The sequence below is a fragment of the Pieris brassicae genome, chromosome 6 (genome assembly GCF_905147105.1).
Source record: "Pieris brassicae chromosome 6, ilPieBrab1.1, whole genome shotgun sequence".
NCBI classification, from domain to species: Eukaryota; Metazoa; Arthropoda; class Insecta; order Lepidoptera; family Pieridae; genus Pieris; species Pieris brassicae.
Genome location: NC_059670.1, coordinates 16,643,381 through 16,667,462, shown reverse-complemented (window position 1 = coordinate 16,667,462; position 24,082 = coordinate 16,643,381). Strand labels below are relative to the sequence as shown.

General features: G+C 36.1%; 1 protein-coding gene and 1 long non-coding RNA gene across 4 annotated transcripts; both read right to left on the bottom strand.

Annotated features, from left to right (window-relative positions):
- Positions 1 to 2,408: 2,408 nt before the first annotated feature.
- On the bottom strand, positions 2,409 to 16,220 carry LOC123710681 (cytochrome P450 CYP12A2-like). Of its 3 annotated transcripts, XM_045662757.1 has the most exons (11): positions 16,105 to 16,215; positions 15,873 to 15,980; positions 15,182 to 15,300; positions 12,256 to 12,383; positions 10,929 to 11,041; positions 10,573 to 10,689; positions 9,367 to 9,645; positions 8,433 to 8,589; positions 7,794 to 8,006; positions 3,186 to 3,357; positions 2,409 to 2,606 (listed from the first exon to the last, which is right to left on the bottom strand). In XM_045662757.1, the coding sequence occupies exons 2-11, from the start codon at positions 15,923 to 15,925 to the stop codon at positions 2,455 to 2,457; spliced, it is 1,503 nt and encodes a 500-aa protein (XP_045518713.1). In that variant the 5' UTR covers positions 15,926 to 15,980; positions 16,105 to 16,215; the 3' UTR covers positions 2,409 to 2,454. The 3 variants fall into 3 exon arrangements, with proteins under 3 accessions (XP_045518713.1, XP_045518712.1, XP_045518714.1); XM_045662756.1 differs by having other exon boundaries at positions 15,873 to 16,217; XM_045662758.1 differs by lacking the exon at positions 12,256 to 12,383 and having other exon boundaries at positions 15,873 to 16,220.
- Positions 16,221 to 16,566: 346 nt separating this feature from the next.
- Positions 16,567 to 23,651, bottom strand: LOC123710682. The gene is made up of 7 exons (XR_006753852.1): positions 22,591 to 23,651; positions 21,700 to 21,827; positions 19,820 to 21,158; positions 19,057 to 19,202; positions 18,061 to 18,274; positions 17,161 to 17,331; positions 16,567 to 16,661 (listed from the first exon to the last, which is right to left on the bottom strand). It is a non-coding gene; the product is annotated as an uncharacterized LOC123710682 (long non-coding RNA).
- Positions 23,652 to 24,082: the final 431 nt, after the last annotated feature.

Here is a 24,082-nt window from a genome sequence, read left to right as displayed (position 1 = left end):
GGTCACTCTCAATTCCTCTTCCTTTAGCGAGTTCATTGAGTCCGCCTTTTAAGAATTATTACGCTCCTAATAATGCTAATAATTAACGAGGAAATAATAAACACAGCAAAATTTCTAGACGATTTTTCATAAGAATGATGTACTATTTATGTAAGGATGTAGATAGTATTGTCTTTTGTTAAAATAGCTTTTACACATTAAAAAAAACTCTTTTTGAACGGATTAAAGCAATGTATTATTATTAAAACTTATAATCAAAAAGTGTTTTTCTTAAGAATGTAGATATCTGATAACTTAAGAGTTCATTTCAGCTATCATTACAATAGAAGCTCTATCTAGTTTATACGAAAGACGCCATTAGTTGAATCTCGGACTAAATTGTTTATAAATGCTTCAAGTAGTTTAGATTTAAGAAAGTTTTATCATTATCTGTGTTCCGAGACCACAGTGTGTTTTGTGAAACAACACTATATGCATTGAATTAATTGAATGTTGATTAACTAAGTACGTGTTTAAAAAATAAACAAACGGTACAAACGATCTTAAAGGTCGGTCGTGAAAACATACCACACACCAATTTAGTCAATGGCTACGTAGCCGTTTTGAGAAAAAATATATCAAATAAATATGAGGCATCTAAGAAATCAGCAAGATCTTCGTAGATATGGCGATTATTATTATAGCAAGTACCATATAAACTTCAGTGAAGAGTAAATCACTGTCCATTATGAGGGCAATTCACTCTTTAAGAACTTGTTGAAAGGCTTTTTTGATCTTTAGCTTTTTCTTTTCATGCTTTATAAGTTTACATACTTTGTTGTTTTTGAGTGGTTTGAAATTTTCTCTCTACGAATGTTTGAGCGTTGTAGATATACCATAAATTTAATTGTTGCCAATCAAAAAAAGTATTCGAATTCAATAATTTTAGTGTATGACGTGCGTGTAACTTATAAAAATATCTGTTAAAACCTTTAGGATCAAAAAATACAAAAATATTGTAGACGCATTCAAGAAAGGTTGTAGTTCTTGAATAATCAGTTGAAAGCAGTTAATTTGAATATAATACACCTGGTATGAGCCAGAGATCATTCGCATATAGTAACATCTACTGCACTGCTAGGACTTCAAGGTAGAGAGTCGCACACCTTGCCCTACATTATTTATTTTTTTGGTTATATTTTTTCTACAAGGCTTATTAAAACTCAACTATATTTCTTATTCTTGTTTACATTTTCCACAAAAGAAGATATCTTGTAATTTTAGTCTTACATGGGAATTAAAGAGGGTCCCTTTACGTGCCGGGTTTACAAATTTAGGGATTCTCTATTCAAAGGTTAGAAAAAGTGGTATTTTAAAGGCCTTTTCAAAGAAAAGTGTAAGCCCGAATTTTCCACGTTTTATAAGTCTCTCTATATAAATTCAATTACTACACCTTTTGAAAATAATGTTGTACTGTACTTGTTGTTGTCGTGTACTGTGTGTGTCTTCTTTTCAATCTTATGATTCATTTTTTTCTTTATGAAGGGTTTCGTTCAATCGTTTAGAGTAAACTAATTTCTACTTAATATTAAATAAGTGTTAGAATTTCATACTGCGGTTTACGGCTCAGCAATACAATATTATTAGATAATATTTACATGATACTACTAAAATGTCGCTTAAAGAGTCTAATTTTCTATATACCATCATTATTAGTTTATTTGTAAGAAAGTATTGATTTAAATAATATTGTTAATTCTAATATTGTTACTGGAAAACACATAATGCTCTGTTCACATGAGAATTTATTAGCAATAATTCACACTTGGTTACAGGATTTCCTTTAATTTATATCCCAATCGCGCAGCATATGCGAATTTCCACCCACGAAGATCTAGGTCAAATAATCAATTACCTTATACTGATTTATTGTTTACTTCCGGTAATTCTCTGCGAGTACGGATTTTAATTATTATTTTGTTACGTAGATTTTAGGCACATGGATGCAATTTTTTTGTTACTTAAATATCTTTATTAAAAAAACCCAACGAACAATTGTGAAATCTAATACAAAGATTAATAGTTATCAACGAATACACGAGACGTTGATTTGTTTAACATATTTGTAACTGACGAAATTGTAATATAAATTTACCAGATGCGGAAATGGACACCAATTAAGTTTCCATATAATATTTGTTTTCCAATATGAAATGCAGTCTGTATATTATGAATGCAATTTCAAGATAAATTATTGATGAGACAAGCAATGCGTTTTTTTTATTTCTTTTAAAGTTTCTTTGTACATTGTCACCACTCTTGTACTTTCCTGAAATAGTATAGTCAACGAAACGGACATAGAAATATGTTTTTCCCGTTCGTCATTGGGTGGGACAAAGGTACCATAATTTATTTTGAAAAGTAGTATAGTAACAGGTTTATATAAAAAGTATATTGCCACAAAAATATTGAAATTTAAACATCTTTAAAAATGAAGTTAAAAGGTTCCACGATGTAGTTCAGAGAGGCTGGACGCACATTGAGCTCCCCTCCCGACCACTCTATTTGAAAGTTTTCTATGGTCTTCGAGAGGAAGGTTTCTATTTCTAACTCTGCTATACGCCGACCTGGAAAAATCACATAGGGTAGGTAAAAAGCACCAAGATAGGTTTTATAGTTCAATGTTTAAGTTAATTATATACAGCATGTTCTTTACTTATTATCTGGAAATGATACTGAATTGAATGAAAAAAAAATCTATCATTCTACAACTATAACTTTAAATGTAACTGCACTCAGAAATATGAAGTCCCAATACGGGACTTACGTATTATTACGTATTACGTTACTATCTGATATCTGTTTAGAAGTAGTAGATTCACATATATACAGATTAATTAAATCTTAGATATTAAGCAAAACCAGGCAACGTTGTGCAGAGCAATTGATAAAATTAGTTTTGTACTTCTTGCCCCTTATTTAATGTATTTTTTCTATAAAAGATTGACAGGAAAGCGGAAAGACCGCCTGTTGTCCTCCTTATTATGTAATTATTTATAATTTGTACTGATTTGCATGAAAGTCGTAAATACCTACGTAAATATATTACGTTTCATAAAACTCCGCCCTTGAAATCACTGAATGTATGTACACAGATTGGAAGTCATTCAATTCAAAGATGTTATATTTATAAACAAGAATATTACCAATACAACTTCTAACTCCAAAGCCGAATGGATTATATGCAAACGGATGGGCGTTCCTATAGTGAAGTGGGTCAGTCTTATCAACAAGCCAGCGTTCTGGAATGTATTCCTTCGCTCTCGGGAAATGATCCTCAGATATTGATAGGAATTGGTGTCCAAATGTCACAAACATCTGAAAGTTAAAGTTATAATTCATTTTTGCGATCCTTTTTAGGTCTGCACCTCCGACTTCTGTATCTGTTTCATGATCATTTGTGAATCTAATGCGCAAGCTATGTAATCAAAAGACAATACTATGAAAAAAACTACTTAATTAAATCTTAATCATACTTAATTAATGTTTAATAAGTTATCTATACAACTTTTTAATTATTTAGTGTGAAAATCTTAGGTTAAATAAACAATATTAAGGTTTATGTTTTATGTCTAATTGTAATGAATTCTACCGAGTTTCTACCGATTTAATTAATTATTTACTTATGTGTTTTCAGAAACTCGTTGTTTTATTTAAAACAAATACTGAACCGATTTTGATGAAACTTTGACTGTTGATTTTGGAAAATAGATATGATATTTTATTCCTGAGAAATTTGTAAACAAACGTACATGCATTTACGAAATTATTTTTTTTTTTTTTTTTATGAAGGAGGTAGAAATGCACAGCTGCAGGCCCGCGAGCGCATGCAGTCGCTATCGCGGGGACTGTGGGGATGGTTAACTCTTATCCCTCTGCTAATCAGAGGGGAGAAACCCGACCCACTAAAATTTCCTCCTGAGCCCTCCATATCGCCTGCTATGCCGGACACATTCATTCTGAATGAATGACGTCTGGCACCGCATTGAGTCCCCCGGGGGTCGCACTAGGCATTCAACCCAGGGAACTCAGGCGAATATGACTGCATACGGACTCAGCGACGGCGCAGGGGGATACTGTTGGGCAAACGCTCCTCGCGTCTTGCCCCCGCACCCCCGCCTCGCCGCCGCCGAGCACAACCCCTTCGGCCATCGCCACGCACCTCCCTCTGACGCTCGGCAGCCTCCTTCTGCAGCAGGACATGCTCACAGAAGAAGGCCACCGCACGCCATGCCTCTTGGCTACCAAGCATTGCTGCAACAACGCTCGGTAGCGAGAGGTCCGTCCCGACGACCGACACTAGGTCATGGCGTTGCCTCGACCAAGTGGCACAATCGGCCAGGGTGTGCTCCGCCGTGTCCTCTGGGGCACCACAATGGTGGCAGATGGGAAGGGTTTCCCGCCTCGCCACCCTGTGCAGATACCGCCCAAAGCACCCATGCCCAGACAGTATCTGCGCCATCCGAAAGGACACGGCTCCACTCGGGCGATTCACCCATTCCCGTAGGCATGGGCGAATCGCCTCCACGGTGCGTACTCCCGCCCTAGGCATAGCCAGATCATGGGCCCATCTATTAAAGGTGGCCTCCCTGGCTTGCCTCCTTGCCGGTCCGACCAGTTCAGCCCATCGGCCACCTGCCCTAGTCTCACACTTGAGACGATACAGGTCGCCTAGGGCCAACGCCTCTAACTCCCAGGGGGGAGTCCCCGCCAACAGGCACGCCGCCTCGAACGAGACGGTCCGGTAGCATCGAGCCGCCCGAACCGCCATCACTCGCTGTGGCCTCCTGAGTAGGGTGCGGTTCCTCGCCCTCAGCCTATCATCCCATACAGGGGCCCCATACAATGCCATACTGCGTATGATTCCGCAGTACAGCCTCCGCACACTCTGCTTAGGGCCCCCAATATTCGGCAATAGCCTTGCAAGCGCCCCCGCCGCCCCTACAACCTTCCCCCCGAGAGCTTCAAAGTGGGCCTCGAAGTTCCAGCGACCATCCAAGACGAGACCAAGGTACTTCATCTTGGACGCCACCGGAACCCCCACTCCTTCCACCATCAAGACCGCCCCAGGAGGTGGACCATTCCTAGGGCCATGGAACAATAGGGCGTCCGTTTTTTCAAGAGACACCCTAAGGCCCAGGGCCCTTATCCGTCTCACAACAAGAGAGGTGCCGACCGTTGCGAGTCGAGCCACCTCCCCATAACTTGCCCCGTTGGCCACTACGAGGGTGTCGTCTGCATAGCAGAAGACGCGCAATCCCGGAAGAAGCGCGCCCCTCAACACCCAATCGTAGGCCATGTCCCACAGAAGCGGCCCAAGGACTGAGCCTTGAGGAACCCCACACCGCACAGGGTGGTAGGAGATCGTGCCCTCCATGTTGGAGTACACGATCCATCTTTCCGCAAAATAGTCCCCCACTATTTGGCGCAGATACAGTGGGACCTCGAAAAACTCAAGTGCCTCTCTGACCACACCAAAAGGGAGACTATTGAAGGCATTCGCAATATCTAACGATACTGCCAATGCCCTCCCCCCCCGTCCACCACCCCACTTGTGTGGGACCTCAGGTCCCAAAGAGCATCAAGCGTCGACCGTCCCGCTCGGAAGCCGTACTGCGCCTCGCTCAGATCTGGCCCCTCAGCAGAGAGGTGCCGGCACAATCGAGACGCCACAACCCACTCCAGCGCCTTGCCCGCCTCATCCAAGAGGACGATAGGGCGGTAAGCCGCCGAACTGTCTGCCGAGCGCCCCTCCTTACGCACTAGACACAGTCGTCCCGTCTTCCAAGCCACCGGGAACCGTCCACTGCGTAAGCATGCAGTGTACAGCTCCCGGACGGAGACCTCCATATGAGGGAGGACTACTGCCAGGACACGCGCATGTACACCATCCGGGCCAGGAGCTTTCTTGCGGGCCTTGAGACGGGTCAAGATAGCCTCCATCTCTATGTCAGAGACTTCCGGAGCCATCTCTCCGGCCGCTTCCACTACAGTCGCCGCCATACACGGAGGGACAATGTCGGGAGGCAAAGGAAACAGGTCCGCCACCACTCTGTCCAGAAAGGCCGGCTCCAGACTCTCCACAAGAGGCATTCCCGCACCTTTCAGCCTTTTACGAGCTGATCGGTAGGGGCGCCCCCACGGATCATCATCCAGTCCCCGGAGTACCTCCTGATGGGCCCTTTCCTTTGCCTCACAGATAGCGCCCCGGAGAGCCCTCTTGCGATCATTATAGATAGAGCGAAGGCCCTCCGTGACATCGGGACCATCTCTCCTCCTCCTCTGACTCCTGTAGTAGGCCCTTCTGGCCTCGCTACATGCGCCACGGAGATTGCCAATCTCCGACGTCCACCAGTAGACCGCTCTCCTCCCCTTCGGCGGCCTCCATTTGGGCATTGCCGCATTCGACACCCTTCGGAGACTCAGACCCAGTTCGCCAGCTCCTTCATCCACATCCACAACACTAGTGGGCGCACACCATCCCTCTATAATGGCCATCTCCTCCGCAATCTGGCGGTCCAGTCGACGTACCGACCAGCGGGGGAAGCTCTTCCGACTCTGGGGAGTCTGGCCCCGCACTCCCCACCTCATCGAAGTAGAGACCCACAACCGGATATATCGGTGATCCGATAGGGTCTCCACTTCGTCCAGAACGCTCCACGCCGTCGTAACTCGGGCCGCCGCCGCAGAAGCAAGGGTCACATCGACCCTTGAACTGCCCTGCGGGCGGACGCAGGTGGGCTCCGTTCCCTCATTTAGGAAAACGAGGCCCAACTCCGCCGCCCACTCCTCCAGAACCGGGCCCCTCCGACACGACACCCTGTCACCCCAAGTGGGAGACCTCGCATTTAGGTCTCCCATGAGGATAAGGGGGCGCGGAAGTGCCCTCTGTACGGCCAAGCCCATGGCGTCAAGGAAATCCTCGAAATGGCTTAGACGCTGATTGGGGGAAAAATACGCTCCAACAAGCGTCCAGTCCCCCCAATCAGCAAGAACAAACCCGGAACCTCTCTCTCTTAGAGAGAGAGGAGGTCCATGCGGCTGAGCAATCACAGCCGCATCACCTCGAAGGTCCCCCACCCACGAGTTCTGCCGCGACACATAATAAGGCTCAGTGACGACGGCAGCCATCACACCCCACTCCGCCATCGACTGCAGGAACAAGTCCTGAGCCGCAGCGGAGCGTCTTAAATTCCCTTGTAAGAGGCTAGTGTCGCTGTCAACCATTTTATTTGTTTGACAGCTCCAGACCAACCTCCATGGGAGTGTTCCTTACCACCGTGCTGGACGCTTTAAGGGCATACGGGGCCCTCCTGAGCCTTGGAGGGTTGCAGGCCCTACCTGCCATTTTGTGGTCCGCCGGCTTCCCAGCCTCTGAACAAACCACACAATGCAACTCTTTTGAGCTGCATTCATTGGCCTTATGGCCCGCAGTCCCACAATTTACGAAATTATAACCCAGGCTAAAATAACATACCCTAATGATATCCGACTCCAACGATATCACGTACACATTGGTCAATTTGAAAGGACAAGGTAACCAAAAATGCAAACAAAAAATGGAATAGGGGTTCAACGGGCTAACCTGATGTAAAGTGATACTACTCCGCCGCCCATGGACATTCTCAATGCGCAAGGACCTGAGAGTGCGTTGCCGGCTTTTTAAGAATTGGTCCGCTCTTTTCTTGAAGGACCTTAAGTCGTCACTTATACTAATTTAAGACTTATTACTATTAAATATGTAATGTACTTACATCTTTAGGAATTCTATATCCCAAAATATCATACTCCTTTGATGTTGCCCTCAAATTTCCAGAAACTACGGGCATAACTCTGAGCGATTCTTTAATGCAAGCCTTCAAGTATGGCTTTTGTTCTGAACGGGATAAAATCTCTTCTCTTAATTTGTTTTGCTTCTCGGTATTTTTCGCAAGTAGGTAGAACGTCGCTAGCATTGTGTTCGCGGCCTTTTATAGAAAAAAATATTTAGTAGTAGTAGGGTAGTTATAAAATGCATTAACGAATTTAATTCAATAATTAATAAACACACACACTAACTAATATAAAAAAAAGAAAATTTCTGTCTTTCAAGTCCATTTTTTTTAAATACTTTTTTGACCTATTTTAGGCATATTTGAAGGCCTATAATATTTCATACTGCTGCGGGATTCGCGAAAAGCGCCACTTATCCGATAATATTAAATATTTACAGGCAAAAGCACCATTTCCCGCGGCTCTCGTTTCACCCTCCTATTAATACATTTCACGGATTTAACCATATTTTTCGCAGAAACCTTCCAGGTGCGTACCTGAATGTCTTTAATACGTTAGAAAATAGCGAAAGATTTATCCTTGTAATTAATAAAATCCACGTTCTCCATTACAACACATACCGTATCAACACCAGCGAGTAACATGTCACTCGCCATTATAGTAGCAACATTCTCGTCAATTTCTAGAAGTTTCTCAAGGATTCCTTTTTCATCATTCGATTGACTGTCCTTAGTTTTATATTGTTCTCGTGCTTGATTGATAAAGTATCGACTCAAACTGAAATAATTGACTAATTGAACGAGGATGTCGAAATCATCATTCGTCAAGATGAAGTGAGAGTGGTTTGTCAGGAGCAAAAGGAGATGCGAGCGGATTCGAGACCAAGTGAATGTAATAAATAAATAAAACTAGTTAGTTTTTTTCCTATCCTAAGGCTAGATCAAGGGTTATTAAAAATATTCAGAGCAAGACGAAGAATGCTGTGTGCATTGACAGTTCAGCTCTGGCTGTTTTGATGAGCGTAGCTCGACTGAATAGACATTTTCCCGTGACAAGGGCAAGGGCGTCTCCTGCGAGACTCGGACCTTAGCTTGGCCTGTTGCGCGTTAAAGGACAGGACGGAAGCTCAGTGGAGTGAGCGAAGTACGAAGTGGGAGGGACCTGACCTTTCCCGACGATTACTGGCCTGGCCTTCCTGGTGACGGTGGTTTTTTGCCCTAATATAGTTTGGCTTTACCGCGCGGACGGCTTTTAATTTGGGATTAGCTATCGTGATTGGATCATCCGGATCCGTTTTTTGTTGGGGTAGTAAGGATGTAGTTTACCATTGTCTAAGCCAAATTCATACATTCATGTGGACGCCAAATTCATACAGTGGGATATGGTAGGGCACAACTACTTTTATATTCTATACCCTACTTTGGCTTGACCACTTCGGAATCGAGAATACTTTATATATATAATTAGATGTTTTTTTAAAAATTTTGTATTAAAAATGTGTGTATAGAACAACGTCTGTCGAGTCCATATATATCAATATATACGAAAACTTACTTTGTTTGATCTTCATAGCACTTCATGGCTTTGTAGTAATTTGGAGTACCGATGTACCGCCACAAACTTGGCTTAAAGTCTAATTTGTCAGCCATTTTGAAAATATCATGAACAGTCTGTATGAGTTTTCGTGCTGGTGAGTCTTCAGGTAAATTTGGGTCTAAGCAATTTAGCCGACCTCCTAAAGCAACCACGCCAATGGATTCTAATGCCCATAGATTCATTTCAATATCGAGTTTTCCATCTATAGTATTATCTTGTTTACGTAAGTGTCTCATTCTGTAAGGCGAATAAATCAGCTACAATATTATTAGAGTCGTTTTAACTTTTTTTAAGCAAAGATGGACTACAGTTAATTATTTTTTTATTCATTGCGATTGTTATACTTAGCTCTATAATATACTGCGAAGTCTAAGGTGAAACGGTATTTGAGCTCCTCAAATACTGTTTCAATACATTAATACATAACTTTTACCTAATTTGGAGCGAGTCTATACAACAGCTTATTTCATCAGATAGGGGAAGTAGTAGGAGTGGACCCGTTTCGAATACGCCTGCGAATATTTTTGGTAGAATCTCTAATGCAGGAACAGCGTACCGCTTGTGTGGCGTGATATATTTTACTTTTTATGTTTTTTTTATATCTTTTTTCCACATATGACCCTAAAGATTAATTGAGAATAAACTTATTTAAAACTAATTCTGTTATGTATTAAAATTAAATATTCATAATTTTAAGATCCTGCCAAAATTACTTTACGCACAACGGACTGAGTACGAGTCTAAGTGCGGACACTGAGTCCACCAATTATAACCTGCCAAAACGCAAGATGCAAGATGGCGTCGTATGACGTGACTTGTAAACAAACATTATGTTTTTAGTGCGTAATTTTCATTAGGACATGTATACTTTACGGCATCGTCGATTGTATGACGTATAAATATCAATGTGTTAATGCTTTAAAAAAAGATCAGAGGAGATTACACATTTAACGTGTAATTTTTTAAAGCCAAGTACTTAAGAGTTATAATTGACAGCTATTATGATATATGAGCGATTTTAGTAATGTTTTTTTTGTTTAATAAATAAATAAAATTAATTTTGCTTAATGCGAGGTCTCAACAAGTGGTTTTATTTAATTAATTTGTAAGTCACTGTAAAAGCAATAAAAAGTTTCAGTACAGTAAAAAGTTATAGTTACAGACCTGGCAATCATGTCTTCCGCAACTTCTTCTAAAATTTTGCTATACAGTTTTATGGTTTTTGTATGCAGCAAAATCGGATTCACCGTTGTGCGGAACTTCCTCCAAGCCTCGCCATGACTGAAAGAAATATTTATGAATTATACTGTACATATTTTCATAGTGATGAATCAAATTAGTTTCCTTCTCTCTACAAAAAACACGAATCTAGCTAGCACTTTAAGAAACATTAAAAAAATTTAGAAAAAGTCGGCAATTTATCATATTTATAAAGGTAATATGTTCATAAACGCATTCAATAAATAGCTGAAAATAAATGTAAGTATGTGTTTAATAAATGTATGATGATGAATAAATACTCTGTCAAAAGGCCAGTCGGCTCGTCCGGTTTATTGTTGTTCTTCCGCTTTCTGTAGTGTTCAAAACTGGCAAAGCCCGGGCGAACAGGCATCCAATTTTCGTTCCGTAAAATCTGTGATAAAAATTGTTAATTGTAATTGCATAAATATTTAAATAATTTAATTATTTTACATATACACACTCAAAGCTGTTATTGTATTCCTACTGGGTCCGGTCATGCAATAGACATAGGGCCATATTCGTATAAAAATTATATATATTACATATTAAAACCAGATTCAAGTTTGATTGACGTTACGTATGGGATACACTATACTTTGTATGGGAACGATCTTTCAATGTGACAAAATGTTGGGGTTTAGGAAGGGGGTCTAAGGAAACATTTTTTTCTATATAGTGTTAAGTTGATGTCGGTAGTATTGGAATTACTTCAGTTGGGCACTTTTGTTTACACTTTTCTTCACTGATTCAATATTCACTTTAAAATTTTAGTAATTAAACCGGGTGCGCCAGCGCAGCTTGTTTTTATATCCTTTTCCCTACTTCGACACGATCCCCTCCGGGCTGACTATGAGGTCAGTTCCGTAAAAGCACAGAGTAAGTAAACTGAACAACTGTGACACATGCGCTTTTACCTTAATAGTATGATTATATTTCTTTAACTAAAATTAGCAGGGTTTATATTATTAAAAAGTTAACAATAGTAAACATTTTCTTTTCACTAAAAGAAACGGAAATAACACTTCAGCAGGTATATCTCATATCAGTTCGTTCATTATGCTTATAAAAAGGGTATTCGAAAAGTGAAAAGCAGTATTCTTTGAAGTTCACTATGATATTCAGTTAGACGTTTAAAATATCTTTGTAGGCTTTTATGAGTAAAATGACAAGATCAGCATAATTTGCTGCAATTTAAACTATTATTACGTGGTGAATAAATGTTTTCTTGTATACATCGTTTTATGTCTAACACAAAAAACGTGTCATTCAGATAAACAATGGAAGGGACAGTAAATCTTGAAAATCATGACGTGAGTCGTTCCCCAATGTTGTTTAAGGCCGCAGCACGGTTTTATGTGGAACAAGCTGCCCACTTAAGTATTTCCGAACCATTTTGACTTAAGGTCTATCAAGAAAAGAGTGTAGCAATTCTTAAAAGGCCGTAATGCACTTATGAGCCGTCTGGCATTGAGATTGTCCATGGGCGGCGGTATCACTTAACATCAGGTGGGCCTTTCCGTTAGCTCCTTTAAAATCTTTTAAAAATTGAATCGAAAGAAAATCTCGTTTCATATATAACAATACATTACCGAAACACTATATTACCTGGGCAGAAGCTTCGGCATCTAGCAAGAAAATGAGAGTTGGAGAACCAAATCTTCCATCGAACTTGACAATTGGACCGTACTTTTCGTAAAGCACCTCTGGAATTTTTATTGGATCAGCGAGCATTCCTGAAAAGAATGAATATTTGTTTTATAGAGGAAATCTGTCATTTGTTATCATTATACAGCATATTTAGATAAAATGTGGTATGGATATTGCAGCACTGAGGATATAAAAGTTTCTCGGTTGGTTTTATTGGCATAAGTAACCCTTTAGATAAGTAAGAACTTTACGATAGTTTATATCAAGATAATGACAGTTTTTGACAGATCGGACGAATAGATTTATGACATAATTTACATATTTTACTATTGGGACGGTGTTCAATATACAGTTTAGTTTCAAACACTCGACAGATCACTGCTAAAACTTTTAATATAATATATTGTGACGAACTAAATATTATTCGTGCTAGATATGCTTCACGCTAGGGAACGTCTACTAGCACCACTTGGAAAAAGTTAGTGTTAGTATATTGGGCGGATTTGGAAATTATTCTTCATCACATATTGAATAGATGTATACTGTAATTCGTAAAGAAAACGTTTTAATCAACAAAGACATCGGTGACAAACATTTTATGAAAACATTACAGACACAATAAACTGCGCTCGACTCAATTTAAAAACAGATTCTGTACAAGTAAAAACGTGCGAAAGTCCAAGTCGAAATCAAAGACAATTTATTGATATTGGTAACACAATGTACTCTTATGAACGTCAAAAAGAGAAATATATATTTTTACTACCTTTTCTCAAATCAAGGGCGCAGAACGGAAGAAAAAAATAAACTCAATAAACTCTCCGTCACTCTCTTTCAAATCGCCAAGTGTTTGTTTTACACAACGTTTGTAAGGAGCTGCAACCATTATACCATCACATCAGCACCACATGACATCTTAAGTAATTATTAATAATAAAATAAATTAAAAACAAAACGCATTCTTTTGTCATAGTCATTGTGAACAGGTCATCGCCGAAACCGAAACCTAATTTAAGGCTAAAGACAAATCGTACTAAAATTGTATTGCCGTTATAATCGTTGTATCGCTCTCGCAGGCAAGCCCCCTTGATATTTATTATGAACTTATTCGGATCTAAGACAATGCAGTGACACAAAGTAATTCACTATATCAGTGAATAAGGTAATGAGTTAAATATAAACGTAATTATTATTTCACATATAGTATTACGGAATCGTGTCGTACTTTATACTGTATATTTTTATAAATTTAATGGGAACTATAAGTATCGTGAGTTTAAAATATTTAGTTAAATGCTAATTCAATGGCAAAAGTCGACCATTTTTCAACGCCTGCAGTTAAATGAAACGACCGCTCGTTTCGCTGTGACTTTTCTTTTCCCATATTGTATTTAATCTATGTACGTACATTATCTTTATAAATAAAAATGATTCGCAAAATATGTTGCTAAGCGCGAAACTCGAAAGCGGCTAGACCACTTCGAGTATTATAAAAAATATTCTTTGGACTCTGAAGACGGTTTTTTATGGATAAAAAATGAAAAACATATAAAAAATTTAGTTTTATTTAGTACTTAGTCTCTATGGGGTATCATAGCGAAATGTTGGTACTAAAAAGGTAGGCTAAGTAAAAAAAATATATTAGGGCGGAACGAAGTTCGCAGCTAGTCTATAATAAAATAAGATATGTTCATGTCACGTACGGTAGCAAGGTCTGTATGATCAAGGACAGACGTCACGCACATACACTTGTAAATAGCAATTATGCATAATAGAAATGATACCTAATAATCTGCGCAACAGGACATGCACTCGGACAATTATTATCATTACCTAAGTACAGGTGATCTTGATAATATGTATATATTTAGAATAATTTTTATCATTTTCAAAAGTAATATGTTGATTAAATTTTTAATAAACGTTATTAGGATTTATAAAGTAACTGAAATTCAGTCATTTTTGGTTGGTAACACTTTGAAGTCCATTAAGTGTTCAGATTTTCGAGGCCTATACAATATCTGGTTTTCTCTCTAATAAAAAATATAGTAGGAACAAGTGATAAAACAGAGTTATAACATCGACCCATTCGGGTCCAATGGGATTTGAGGGGTAAAAAATATGATAGCGTATCTGATATAAAAATTTTGGACCGACAAATTTCAGCAGGATTTTAACTCAAAGCATTCTTATGTTATCGTTTAATTATATTTTTATCGCCATTAAACAAATTTATAATATTCTATTCATCGTATTGTTAAGAAAGAAACTATCGTGAGCGTAGACGTAGAAAATGTTTATATGTTCTCCCGAAGATAAAGTTTTAAATTTAGAATTTTATAAAATACTAGAGAGTTATGTAACCTAAGTAAGTTACATTTATATATTTTGGTTAATAATTAGAAGCGAAACAAAATGTAAACAAACATCGCACACTTGAAGCCAATATGAACTCTTTCGTTTTTACCAGCACTTAGATTTATAAAGTCTTCAATAAGTCAAGTTTTTTGTTGTTCCTAATGTTATTAGGAATAGTGGTATTAGTTATAAGCCAATGTTTTAAACTATTAAAGCCTGTTATGCTTCAAACAAAGTGTTTTATTTGAACCTATCCATACAACACCAACACCGAACTTAATTCGTGGGAAACGTTATTTTCACAAATAAAGATTATTGGCAATTTACAAAAGATATGAAATAAAATCCAAATAAAAAAATGCCATAGAACAGCCTTGTCACTGTAGTACATATAAAAAATTGTTGACCTATTCTTAGTCCTACCGAAAATACAGAAATTTCATACCGATTACGTATCAAATTAAATGACAGTTCAATATATATATCGATCCAGAGACAAATTTGTAAAACTAATAAAGATATTTACCTCCAGGGAAGAAATGAGGTAGTTGCCCCACAATTGGCCAAGGTTCCGGCCCCGGTATTGACGTCCATGGCTTTGATTGCGCATTCTCTGCTCTTATCGCACTGTTAATTGTCACTGTCCTGAAATCAGTTAGTTTTTTTATAGTATTATTTTTACCACTTCCTTGGTACACCCACCATGGAAGAACTGTCTTGTTAGTTTAGTCACCCTCATTACAGGCGCTGCCTGGTGTGAGGACTATCGTCAGATCAATTTTGTCTCAACCATATTTTGTTATGAATATTGAAGTAAAAAATCCATCATTTTTTGCTCCGTTTTGTTAACATGGCAGAAGCAAACGAACAATACAAAAAACCCAGATTATAAACCGGAAATTGTTGTCTATTACATCTTTTATTTTTCGTATTATTTTGTTGTACTGTCTAGTTAATATGGTGGAATACAAAAAATGCAAAACGTCTTAAACTATTGTATTTTTTAATTTTATTACTAAACAATATACACAACTTGAATGACCTGTTGTAATCCTAAATAAAATAAAGATTAAAATCACAAAGAGAATAAATTACATTTTAATATATTTTTTTATGCGATTTTTTTTGTTACGTATAAAAATTACTCTTTTGAAATCTATTAATGTAAAGATGATGCTGACAGTTAACCTTACTACTAAGAATAAAAAAAAACATACCTGTTCAAATTCTTTGTAACAGCGACACACACAGATTTCCTTAAAGACTGCATCACAATTCACAACTGACGCGCAATTCAATTCGCTTATCGAGTTTATCTCTGATATCTGACAAAACAGTCACAGATTGTTTATAACAAATTGGTATTTTGGTGGATAATTTATCTATTTAATTCACAAATATAATTACACAACGGATTGGAAACTATATTTTTAAAATTATCGATTTTACCATTTCGAACGATGTTATGCTCCTTCTTCTAACTCCGAACTAACTCTGAGGCGCTCCTAAATAAAATGACCTTCACTCATAGAAATTTAAATAAAGTTGTTTATCGCACTATCGGTGCATTTGGTTACATTCGTTTAAACTATTAAAAGGGATTCTGTTCTTAGATAATTTATTTTTCACTCAAAATTTATATAAAAAATCAATACAAATAATAATCATGATTGAAATTATTGTTCTGTTACAAAATTGTAAATACCAACCGCCGTTTTTCAAGCGTAAGTCTAGATATCGAAATATTGAGAAACAAAAGACAAACGTTAAATAGGCAATACAATAATCAAAACAAAAAATAAACGCATTATTTCATTTTAAAAGTGGAACTATAGAAGAGTTCCATTTTTGAACTTTGAAGTCGTCGAAGAGAAAATAATATGGTCCAACGACGTAGTTGATAACGTATACTTTGGTTTTAGCAGGTGATCCTATCCAATCCACTCTAAAGTTCTTCAGTATATTTGAAATTAGAATCTCCAGTTCTAACTAAGCAATTCGGCGACCTTAAAAATCACAACTATTATATAACATCTGTAGCTCGTATGAACTATAAAGAGGATATAGTCACAGATAATTTTAGAATGAGACATGTAGAATATAAAATTGTGTCCAATTTATTAATAGCAGTGTGTTGTTTTTTCGTTTCATTATATGTCGATTGTTACATTTCTAATGTTATGTACAACTAAATACTGTTAAATTGTTTCTCGTGTTACTTAAAAAGCATAATTTCCAGGAAAAAAATATAAACCGCTTTGGAGACATATTGTGGCCACCCAGACCTCCAGACTTAAATCCCAGCGAACTTTTTTGGGATTATCTCAAAGCAAGAGTTATTATTAGAGTTATTCCGTACAAAAAATCTGCACTAATATATTATAATTTATTGCAAGTATAATATTACAAATACAATTTGTTTTTTTTTAAATAAATATTTAAAGTATATAAACGGGGCTGAGAGGCCCATTTATTAACGAGTTAAACATCTTAAATTGTACTTACCTAAACGGCTCCTAACGCCGAAGCCAAAAGGGTTGTGCGCAAATAGGTGTGCCCTTCCACAATGTAAGGCATGAGTTTTTCAACCAGCCAACGTTCAGGAATGAATTCTTTTGAACGTAGAAAATGTTGCTCACTCGTTGACAAAAATTTATAAGTAAATGTTACTGAAGTCTGTAAACAGAAACGACAACAATATAACAGAAAATATATTAAAAATAATTATATGACTACTACGTAAGAAAAATGATTAAAATTTGGAATTCAAACATCAAAGAGGTCAATTACAAAATTGTATGAAAGTGAAATTGAATTGGCTGAAAAATATAATCTGTGCGGACTAAATAAATAAAAAAACTAAAAAATCGCGAAAGCCATTACTTTGTTATTCGTTGTTCAAATTCGTATTTTCTTTCGCTCCAGTATGCATTAAAAAAAAAACTATTTCAAGTCATTATCATTAACAACATTGTAAAAGTATCTACGTGCGCGGACGTATACCATACCATACTATATACACGCATAGATAGAAACAGATATTGCGTGGTGTTGTGTCTTTTATATTTGTAAACAAAACAAAAACGATAGAATAGCATTTAAACTCGTCAAATTATCAAATTAAAACTAGAAATCCTAAACCAGTTTTGTAATTGTTAATATATATTCCGAACGAAACGATCAAAATCATTTATTAAATGTTAAAAATGATGGCCACAAATGATCATAGAAACACATCAGAAGTCTTAAGCCAAGAACAATAAGCATTTTTTTTAATATGTGGAAGCTTGCGCTTCAGCACTGAGCCCTTTTACCGGTCACTTACCGCGCTTTTCTCTTTATGTCTAATTCTTTGCATTAAATTTAATAAGCTTACGTGCCTATAATAGATATAGGTATACTTACGTTTTTCGGGAAAATTATAAGCTAAAATATTATAATCTTTATTGGTCATCCTCAGATTTCCAGCCACAATAGGCATTACACGTAAGGATTCTTTATTGCAGTCTTTCAAGTAGGGTTTCATCTCGTTCTGAGACATTATTTCGTCTCTTAGTTTTTCTTGATTATCTTTATTTTTCGCTAGTAGGTATAATGTTGCTAACATTGTGTGTGCAGACTGAAAGTACAAAACAATGATAAATGTTAAGTGCTGTATGGGAAATAATCAGGGGCTAAGGAAAACTTCAAGTAAACGAGAATTATATGATGACTTCATGTACATTTGATTACCTATCATTTAAGGCTTAAAAAGTCTTATTTAAGTAATGCCTATAGAAAAGCCTTCCCTTAAGAATGCGAATAATATTTTATTCTTAAAATAATTTTTTTTGCAATCGGTGAATTACAGGGCGTCTGGCTATTATCATTCCACTGGAAAGATACGTTGAGTCAAGGACAATAGGTATATGTTAGGGTATAATATTTTGAAACCAAAAACAAAATCTAGACGAAAGACGAAACCATGCATTTGTGATAGGGCAAAGTACAAACGGACGTCCTTGACGTACACACGTGTACAAGTGCGTTAGACTAGAGCTATTGACAAATTAGAATTAAACAGAACATTCTGTGTAAACCTTATATTCAAACTCTCGAAAAAAGTGGAAGCGTTGGCTTTTTGCATTGTCGTTGGTTAGTTAAAAATATATAACTATCATAGAAAACTAATATATCACTCTTTAAATGAATAATTAAAAAAAAATTTTTAATTATTAGTTTTTTTTAATTATTATAATAAGCTAGAAATCGAGTGAAAATGTGAGTGAGTTGTGTCTTGCGTCAGCAAGAAAAATCAGTTTCATCACTGACAAATTTATCTTTACAAATTTATTTTTCTGTCACACAAATCGCTTGTAACAGTGCGAGACTATATTAGTATATATATATCATAATACTAACTGTGTCCACACCAGCAAATAGCAAGTCTGTCGCCATGATGACGGCCACTTCCTCATCTATTTCCAAAAGTTTCTCAAGAACGCTTTTCTCTTCATCATCTTTGTTTCCCTTAGATTTATATTCTTCAATCGCCTTACTCGCTTATGCTGAAACATTTTCATACTTTTATATAAATAGCGAATAATATCATCTTCATAACTGAGACTCTTATTATCCGTATTCTAGAACGCCGATCTAGTTTCCAGACTAGTCAAAACATTTTTCGGTACGAAGTTTGCCATATTTAAGTACTGAAGACCAGATTGCAATTTCAGATACGTAATGGAATGCAGAGCTTAGTAAGAAATTGATTAGATACATTATTTTGAACTAACTTTTTGAATCCCTTTATAGCCGCTGCATGAAGACTACGTCTTTTGATAATTTTCAGCTTCAGCTTATATGATGTCAAAATGAGACATTTAATAGTAGAACAGGTCAGCAAACAGATTTCAGATTTGCAGATTAATTAATTTGCTTTGGGCTATAAGGACTAAACTAGAAAAAATTATAGGCTAACACAGTCTGCGTTTAATAATCCACAATAAACATTCTGGACTCTAATGCCGGCCCAAATCCTGCAGCGGAATCTTGAAGGAGCGGATCATTGACTCCCTTCAACTACATCGATGTGTCTGTAAGCATCCAGACTTTGCACGATGTAGTCCGCCCAGAAGACCATGAAAATTTAATAATAATAAAAATTGATTTAAAACAATGTTACCTTTTTTGCTCAGCATAACAATTCATTAGCTTTTTATAGTTCCGTGTTAAAATGTATCGCCATAAACTTGGTCTAAAGGCCAATTTGTTTATCAGAACAAATATATCATTGGCAATTTGAGTCTTCGGGCGGGAGAATCTTCTGGTAGATTTAGATCAAGACAGTTTATTCAACCACCAAGAGCCACTACACTAATCGTTTCCAAAGCCCATAACGATATTACAACACCGAAAAATATACAGTCGTTTTTAAATATTTGTCGTTGTCGTCATACCTATGGTATTATTGTAGGTCTATGACTTTGAAATAGTGTTATTTAATTTTACTATTATCTGTCGGTTACTGAAAAAAATTAAATCTACGAGTATATGGACATTTTTTTGAGTATTTTTAGAACTCATCAGATTTTGGTGTCACTTGGTGTGTGTCACAAGTGATTTTTAATTCTTACTTTTGTAATATGAATTCTGAAATAAATATCGGTTTGATTTCTTTATTATTATTTATGTTCAAGACATTGATAACTAGGTGAATCTACATTTTGACAAGCAATTATTACCTTGTAACTATATCATCTGACACTTCGTTCAATATTTTGCTGTACAGTTAAATAGTTTTCGAATGCATCATTATTGGGTTTACTATTGAATGGAATTTTTTCAATGGTTCACCATGATTGTAAAATTGTTCATTATTATTTTTTGTCTTTGAATACGCGGCAGATCTTTCTAGATTTATTTCAATGTATTAAATAATGTGAATTCAGTTTTAAAACTTTAAATGCCTTACCAGTGTCCTGCATTTGAATCTAGGCAATGCATACATTGGAATCTGCGAAACAACATAGGCACTCCTACGGTGAAGTAATACTAACAGGTTCAGTATCCGTACTCTGTAACTCTCCAATGATGGAACCAACTTTGAAGTTTTTAATTGACAGAATTAAATATCACCCTGGGTTTTGAAATAAATGGAAACAGACAACGCGCTTGACACATGGTCAAGCTAACGAATGCATATATAATTAATAAGATATAAAAGAAATTAATAATTTTATGCCATACCCGCATACCCTCCAGGTAACGGTAATTTTTACAAATAAAGAAAATATAAATCTTGTACTATAATTAAGCTTGATTACATCAATATCCGTTTAAAACAACAAGTTTCGACCAACTTCCGGTACAATGAAGTTTCAGCTGTAAAGGATTGTAAACGGTTAAGATTCTTACTCAGTTAAAAGGCCCGTTAATTGATCAGAATTGCAGGGAATAATTTTCTTCCTGTATTAACTCCTAAATCCGGGACGAACCGGCATCCAGTTTTCGCTTCTTAATATCTATAAAAATAATAATAATTTTCTTTCTTTAAATGGAAATCGTCAATTATTTAGAACATGTAATCCGATAACAATTATTTATACTTGTATTGTTGTTTTGTAAAGTATGGTTTAAATATATGAACTCTTTTAAATTATACCAAAAATCAGACGCAATACGTCACACTCTAAGCCAAATGCTATGAAAATTGCATATACGAGCACAATAATTAGCATCTTCACATTTAAAAAGTTTTTATCAAAGTTAAAATTAATTAAAAGGCGTTACTGTGGTTTTATTTTCTAAATTATTACTATACTGAGGACTTCCATAGTTGGTTTTACAGTACCTTTATACTATATTTTGGAGGCTAAACTTAAATTGTAACTAAAAATTTCATAAGACTTAATAATTATATTTGTAACAAATATGAATTATAATAGTTGTTCTTGTGTAATCAAAGAAGTTAATTTAAATATGAAATTAATGGAGTACGTAAATATTATTTTTAATTTATTTATACCCTTCAAATGTATGTAACTCTTATTGAACTGAACTTACAAGCGCAGCGGCCTCTGCATCTAAAATGAATATCAGTGTTGGCGCTCTCAATTTTCCTTCCAATCGTACAATAGGTCCAAATTGATCGAAAAGCGTATTCAGCGTTAATTCACGATTCGCGAGCCATCCTAAAATTATAACGCATTATTACTTTTTGTTAGTATGCCTGTTATGCATTCATGACGATTCTATGAGCAGCCTTTTTGAAGTGAAACTTTTTTATTGGCGTTGGAAAAAAATTACTGTCACATTTTTCGGTTACGCGTCAAATTTTTCCGTTACGCGCCATCTATTTCTTGTTCCTACCACGGTTGATTCCAAGAGTTTCGAAGCCATTAATAACAAAAATATATAATAACGATAACAATGATAGTAATCATTCTATTACAATTTATGAAATTCTGTAGTAATCTTAGTAGTAATAAGGTAAAATGAAATAATTATATTATTTGTGTATATATATCATTTTTCGGAAAATAAGGTCATAAAGAAGTTTCACTTTTTACGTGTGTACACTAGTATACGGACCCCTTTTTTATGTAAGGGTTAACAAATTTGGATTCTTTCTCCTATTATAAACGAATAAATGAACGGAGTGGTTTGTCGCTTTCATGAAGTAATATTTGCGTTAAACTCCATTGTGTTTAATTGCCATTAAATACATTTCTTAAACAATATCAAAATGCGATAGATCGTAATTAAGACAACGGTTTTCAGAGTAGAAATTATGTTCCTCATGTCTGGAATTCCTAAGATAAAATGAATATATATGTATCTAAGAATCATTGTGTAAACATGAGGTACAAAAATCGGTCTAGAACTTAAATAAATTAAATTATTTAGAAAAAAAATACAGTACAATTTTAAATGATGACAAGAATTACTGCTTACCTTAAAGTCTTACTTCTTGTCTACCTATTAGTCTTATAGGTAGTAATTCATAATCTACATAAATAGTTTATTATATTAAACCATGCATATACGGAGGTCTAGGCTCCGAATACGATTTTGTCACATTCGGTGTCGAGCCCCTAGGTCCGTGGGGTCATAGCGCCCATCACAGGAGACCGAAGAGCTGGCAGTTACCTCGGACAAAACATTAGTCTAGCTATTCAAAGGAGAAACGGTACCAGTATCATTGGAAACTTGCCTAAATGGGGCTCCTTTTAAAGTATATTTTAGTTATTATATTTCAAGTTAGTTATTGTTTTTGTTTGTTTTTTGTTATATTAATTTAGTCTTCTCTCTAATTCTCTATATCTAAGTTCTCTATTACTTTGATTTTGTTCAGATTCACACCAATGCTTTTAAATAAATACATTACATGTATTAACTTTACATTTACGCAGAGTACATCTAATCATACACAGATAACACGTTAAAAATTGATAACGTTTCATGTCAGCTGTTAACCTTGACTTTGAAAACCACTAAGTCCGTGACCTTTAAAATTTGTCGGCGTTTAAATACGTGTTTGTGTTTTGTTCACACTATGTGCTTGCTTCTATTTCGACCGCTCATGCTAAGCGTTTGCTAGTTTATTATTTTTACATTTACCGTGATACTTGACGCAATAGTTACAGTTCCTTAAAATTTTCTTGTGATTAAAAGGGTATCGTTATCTATCGAAATAAAAATGGAAGACAGATGAACCAATTCGAGTAATGTTACGTATGTTGCTATATAACTACAAAGAAGGTAGTCTAAGTAAAAAATCTTAAGGGGAGACGAAGTTTGCGGGTGCTGCTGATACGTAGAATAGAGTAGATAATATAAAAACGTAACGTATCGAATAGATAGTAGACTACCAATGTATATTCATTAAGTCAGTCAGTCAGTCATAGAAGAACATACTAATGTTCTTCTCGCATGTCCCAATTTATATTAACATTCATAAGTGTTTCTTGTTACCGATACGATTAAATAAGTTTTTTATTTGATTTAGCGATGAAACATTCATCTATTTCTTTTCATTATTGATTTATATTGTAAAAAAAATCTACGTGTATTTTTTTACAATAATAATCAATGACTCTTATCGGTAAAATTGTTGATTTTATTTCATATAATCATAATATAACCAGTACTGAATTTGCGGAGTATACTTATAGTTGCAATTTGTTACGACTATTATTATTAATATTATTATATTAGTGTGCCTTCCATGCTTGTTAATAAAACTGTTACATTAAGCAGGACTCTTTAGAAACTCAGCTTATTTAAAATACTTAATTTTGTTTAGCAAAATCTAAGTTTGCTGTCATACTAATATTGAACCATTGTTTTTTTAAATTGAAAATAAATTAATGATTTCCTAAGAAATATTGTCGAATATACTATTATTTATACAGAATCATTTGTTCGAACCATTTAGAACAAATTG

Excerpts from the sequence above, each read along its gene's own strand:
- LOC123710681 (XM_045662756.1), bottom strand. The coding sequence starts at position 15,925 with ATGCAGTCTTTAAGGAAATCTGTGTGTGTCGCTGTTACAAAGAATTTG. Across the intron at positions 12,384-15,181 it reads ACCTCATTTCTTCCCTGGAG|GAATGCTCGCTGATCCAATA; the intron begins GTAAATATCTTT and ends CATTCTTTTCAG. Across the intron at positions 3,358-7,793 it reads GATATAGAATTCCTAAAGAT|ATGTTTGTGACATTTGGACA; the intron begins GTAAGTACATTA and ends TTTAACTTTCAG.